The sequence below is a fragment of the Miscanthus floridulus genome, chromosome 17 (genome assembly GCF_019320115.1).
Source record: "Miscanthus floridulus cultivar M001 chromosome 17, ASM1932011v1, whole genome shotgun sequence".
Classification (NCBI taxonomy): domain Eukaryota; kingdom Viridiplantae; phylum Streptophyta; class Magnoliopsida; order Poales; family Poaceae; genus Miscanthus; species Miscanthus floridulus.
Genome location: NC_089596.1, coordinates 32,035,013 through 32,040,752, shown reverse-complemented (window position 1 = coordinate 32,040,752; position 5,740 = coordinate 32,035,013). Strand labels below are relative to the sequence as shown.

At 45.5% G+C, this 5,740-nt stretch overlaps 1 protein-coding gene across 1 annotated transcript; it reads left to right on the top strand.

Annotated features, from left to right (window-relative positions):
• Positions 1–4,568: 4,568 nt before the first annotated feature.
• LOC136515503 (auxin-responsive protein SAUR41-like) lies at positions 4,569–5,308 on the top strand. The gene is made up of 2 exons (XM_066509073.1): positions 4,569–4,918; positions 5,305–5,308. Exons 1-2 carry the CDS (start codon positions 4,569–4,571, stop codon positions 5,306–5,308), a joined length of 354 nt encoding a protein of 117 aa, XP_066365170.1.
• The last annotated feature ends 432 nt before the right edge of the window (positions 5,309–5,740 follow it).

Sequence of the window (5,740 nt, the reverse complement as noted above, 5' to 3'; positions counted from 1 at the left end):
CCATTCGATCACCAGCCATCGCCTACACCATAAGCACCTTCTGGCTCTCTGGCCAGGCGTCATCTGCAACTCTGCATCCGCATCGGACTGCCAGCAATTGTTACCTGAAGGACAACGTGAGGACAATGCAGAACTACTAGCTATACGAAATGAGGTGCTGATCAGCAATGCAATGCAAAAGTATGTAAAATTGAATGAACGATGAATAAAACAGAAATAACCTGGAGTGTGTTCATTTGGAACCGTGTAGAGTCCGGTTGTGGGCGTATCGCCGGACTGAAACCCGTGCTCCGTGCTCGAATCTGGAAGAGAGTGGGAGTACTGGCCGTGTCGATTGTGCCATCGTCAATCCAGAACCGGCCATGCTTCTTGCCTCCTCCCGCCCACATGACCACTTCTCCATCAAGGTCATAGGCGCTCGGATCGTACTCTAGGCCATGAACCTCCCTTGCTATCGATGTGTATCCATCGAGGTGGTTGTGGACGGACTCGTTGCTGTACGCCGAGGGCGGGTCCTCCGGGTTGTAGGTGACATCGTACGTCGCCTTCCCCTTGTGGGCCAAAGCATATGCCATGAACTAGGAGCAAGGCTCGCCACCATGTGCCGCCAACTGCAAAAAAAAAGCAATATGATTAGAAATTATGCAGAGTTGAGCGTTAGAATAAAGAAATGAATTCGTGTACCCATCTAGCCGCGTATTCTGAGAGGTTAAGGTTGCCTTGATGGTGTGGTGCACCCGGCATCAGCAAACGCCGCTCTCGGCAAGCGTTGTGATTATCCTCCCACGCGGGGTCGCACCACCTGTCCACCATCCAGGGCCAGCACTGCAGATCGTAGGCGCACCACCACGGAGGCACCTACGTCATCAAGTATATAACATACAAGAAGATAAAATTAAGTGTAATTAATCTCAGAAAAAATAAGTATTAATGTTCTATATTTACCATCAGTTATTGTTCCAAGGTTAGGCTCATGGTTCTTGCCGCCCTTTTAGGGATCCTCTCTCTAAGAATTTCCGCGTGGTATTGGATCACGGCCTGGATACGCGCCTCGTAGTGCATGTCCTTGACGAGTTTCTTGGCAGTTTTGTCAGCCACAGCATCCGCCTTGGCCTCGTATCCCTCCTCGCATCTAAAGAAATCCTGCATATATATATATATATATATATATATATATAGACGTGATGTATCCAGTCATTATTTCAAGAATGTCCAATCAATGCGATGTATTGAGCAATGTAGTGCGAGAAACACTTACCCAAAGCTCAGCCTTGACACGTTGCGCCTTGTCGGCGAATACCCTGCCATCCCGATCAGGGGTGTCGGGGACGGCGGCATAGTAGGCCCACGTGTAAGCCGGCTCGACAGTTTCGCCGAACTGCACCAGGCCAAGGAACTTTTCCTTGATCAAAAGACCAAGGATGCCGTTCACATGGCGTGCGTGATCACCCTCACCGACCTTCCTCCAACCCCTGCCAAAGTGATTAAGATAAATTATTAGTTTCTATTGTAATTTTGAACATATCAAATAAAAAATTAGTGATAACATATAAAGTTACTTACTTGTTTCCATCGGGTCAAATCAGCAGGCGTCTCTCAAGAGGTATCAGTCGCCTCGGGAGGGTTGAGGGACCTCGCAACCACACACGCGACGAACTTGAGGAAGAGGTACCCCTGTCTCCTCCTCCACCGCTGCATCTTCCTCCACCCCTGCATCCTCCTCCTCCACCCCTGTCTCCTCCTCCACCTGTACCTCCTCCTCCTCAGAGGATGAGTGAGCGGAAGGTAACTCAGACGGCGACGAAGGTACAGGCGACGGTGGCCTCGTCTTGCCTCCACCCTTCCCTCGACCCCTAGGTCTACCCTGAGGTCTCTTTCCAGATCCCTCAGCTGGATCGGACCCTTTACGCGTCGCTATCGCTTTTAAGTAAAGCGACGCTATCCTCTTTATACCACCCGCCATTGTTCAATCACCTGCAATTAAAAAGAGTAAACCAATTAGTATAGATAATACATAAAAATAGATGCAAAATAAACAAAACATACTTAGAAAATAACATGGTATGACAAATAATAAATCAATTAGAACGGATCATACATGTATTAGAAATAATCATCATGATCGAGATTAGCTGGATCATAAGTCTCATCATCACTATCATGCATATCGATATAATCATCCCCGTGCTCCGAAGGAGGAATTTCGTCATCACCGTCATTGCTTAGATGTAATCGCTGAAGTAATTCTAAGTCCTTCACATTCTGAACCTCGTCTCCGGCGTCCTCGTCAGCACCACTTTCATTGTCTACTTCCATACCCTGAGCTTCGGTTAAGTCTATCTCAAAACTCTCATCGAGCTCATCTTCTTGAAAGAACTCTCCGTCATATGTGTTGGGGTCTATATTGTAATCTTGATTGTTTGGGACAGGTAGTTTACCATGTGGCGATACCTTGTACACAACATCCCAACTCTTAAGACGGTCTACAGTTTGGCACGGATATGAGAGATAATAAACTTACGTGGCCTGTTGAGCCACAATATAGACATCGTCTCCTGGGAAGACGGATGATTGTCGAATTTCGACTAGCCCAAGATTAGGGGTCCGTCTCACTACTTCAGGATCAAACCAATGGTATTTGAATATAACGGGATTAAGAGGTTTGCAACCATGAAACATGAGTTCGTATATTTGTTCAATTCTTCCGTAATACTCAACGCCATCTAAGCATTGCGTAAAAACTCCGGTATTTGTGGTTCTTCGATTGGGCCGACTCTGCTCATGGCTTGTTGTGTGAAAGCGATATCCTTTCACGTCATAACTGGTAAATGACCTGACCCTATAGGCACAACCATCGGCAACCTGTCTCAACTCGGCACTCATAGACGCATCGGTTTGTCCCTACAAATTCAAGCAGGGTAGTTCGTTATATTAGTCGCACGTACGAGCAACTTGTAATGTCAAACTAAGCACGAGCCAAATTGGACAGTACCTTCTGTACTTTGAACCAAGAAATGAAATCGGGTATTCTATTTCCCGCACCCTCTCTAAGAAGGGTCGAAGTTTCCTGCGGGATAGGTTCCCTTGATTCATGTCAGAATTGTTCATGAAATTCCATGTACTAACGAGAAACATGGACACAGAGTTGTGACTACATGCAAAAAAGTTTATTAAGAACTTACAGCATGTACGGCTCCACTTCGGATAGGTTGGAACTGTTTAGGTCAACTAATCCTTTCACGTAGACAATGCTATTGTTCTTTTTTTATTTTGGGAATAATTCAGCAGAAGACATTATTAAAAAAAACAGCAGCAGAGGTGAACCATTCCATTCGATCACCAGCCATCGCCTACACCATAAGCACCTTCTGGCTCTCTGGCCAGGCGTCCTCTGCAATTCTGCATCCGCAACGGACTGCCAGCAATTGTTACCTGAAGGACAACGTGAGGACAATGCGGAACTACTAGCTATACGAACCCTTCAAGAAATGAGGTGCTGATCAGTTACTCGACGGGTGTCATTTTCGCGTCCAAAAGATGTGAAAGCTACTAAGCTAGCAGTGTGTCAAACTTTTCTCAATCTGAATGTGTGTGCTGTTTCAGTATTATCCCGGGCCGTTGCCAACTCCTATATACAGTCAATCAGAGAAGAGGCTGGAAAAGAAGAATGGAAGGATCCATACGACAGCGAAAAATAAATGGTAAGGCGGCGCATCATCATCTACATCCACATCTATATATACAAGAGTATCCATGTGCTAACTCTCAAAAAGCACGTTTATCTTTAACCAACAACCTCTGGTGGAGGAGTACAGTTTTGCTGCATCTATCCAATAAGTTTTGCTGCGTGGATGTTAAGATTCCCTAAAATTTCCTACTAGATTAGTAGATTTATGGTAGTTCGCTGATTAAAATGTACATATATTTATTTATGGTAGATAGCTGAATTAATCCTTTTATATGAAGAGACAAAAGAAGCGTAAGCGACAGAGATGTTATATACATGACCCCATTTCTAGGGTTTGTTCTAGATCGAGCAGTAGAACATATTGGACAGTATACTATTTTGGGTCTGTTTGGCAGGGCTCTAGCTCCTCTGAAAATAGCTCATCTGCCAAAGAGGCTAACAGTTGTCTCACTTAACAAGCGTGCTCCAGCATACGACAGGCGTTGACCGTGAGAATATATAAGCCGCGCTACCAGACACTAACAGTTGTTGAACATTATTAGTTTGATGATCTCCTTAGAGTCGTGTACTTGGTCACTGGAACTAATAAAATGCACCATACATGTATCTCTTCTCTATGTTCAGATATATATACTAGTACTTCCCACTACGACGACTAAGACTAGTTAACACAAATTCATATATACTCATCAGTTGTCCTCCTCGCCTTTAATTTCTAGGTAGCTGAACTCTGTGCCATGACATGAGCAACCCAGTAGCTTGTAAACGCATGCATTCAGGCACAAGCATGCCGTGAATGCACTAGTTACTTCCGCACCATCTTCTCTTCCCTCGGTTCGTGCATCTCTGTGCACACAAAAGGCGCGCGGTGGTCCTTGGCATGGCGGCGCCGAGCAAGGGAGCCACCAGGAAGAGCCTGATATCAAGAACCCTGGAGCGGTGCAAGTCTGGGCTGAACCGGATCGGCACTGTCGGACGGGCACGGTCGTCGCCGGCGGTCGCCGGGTGCTTCCCGGTGTACGTGGGTCCCGAGCGGGTGTGCTTCGTGGTGCGCGCGGAGTACTCCTCCCACCCGCTCTTCCGCCGCCTCCTCGACGACGCCGAGCGTGAGTACGGGCACGCGGCGCGGGGCCCGCTTGCGCTGCCGTGCGACGTCGACGCGTTCCTCGACGTCCTGTGGCACATGGAGCATGGCGATGGCGGTGGAGACGGAGATGAAGACGGGGATGGGTCCGCACGGCCGTGTCGTCGTCGCCAATCTGCCACTACTACAAAAATGATTTGGGGGCAACGCCTCCCTTTTCTTTGTAGGGGCGGCTCTATATTGAGCCGCCCCTACAAATAGTTGCCAAATGAACCGCCCCTACAAATAGATTTGTAGGGGCGGCCGATGTTATCAGTCGCCCCTAAAAATAGCCCAATTTATAGGGGCGGCTCTATATCCAGTCGTCCCTAAAAATCAGATTTGTAGGGGCGGCTCAATATTGAACAGCCCCTACAAATAAACACCGAGTATTAAAAATTAAGCACTAAAATTTAAATTTTATAAACGACCTCGGATGGAGAAACAACCAAAATGAAAGTTGTTGATCTCGAAAATTTATGAAACTTTGTAGTTGACAACTTTTCGATTTGAAATCATCTTGTCAAGGAAAACTACGTTTGAATTTCCAAAAATTTGAAATTTTAATTTTTTAAACGACCTCGGATGGACAAACAGTAAAAATGAAAGTTGTAGATCTTGAAAAGTTATGAAATTTTGTAGTTGATAACTTTCTCATTTGAAATAATCTTGTCATGGAAAACTACGTTCGATTTTATCAAATTTGAAATTCAAATTTTATAAGTGACCTCGGATGGAGAAACTACCAAAATGAAAGTTGTAGATTTCGAAAAGTTATAAAACTTTGTAGTTAATAACTTTTTCATTTGAATTAGTTTAGGGCCTCAAACAATTAATTTATGCTCAGTTTTGTATAATATATGGGGAACCAAAATGAATTGTAGACACAAGTGGTCATGAGGTACAGTGGTAGAGGAGTTTGCTCCCGA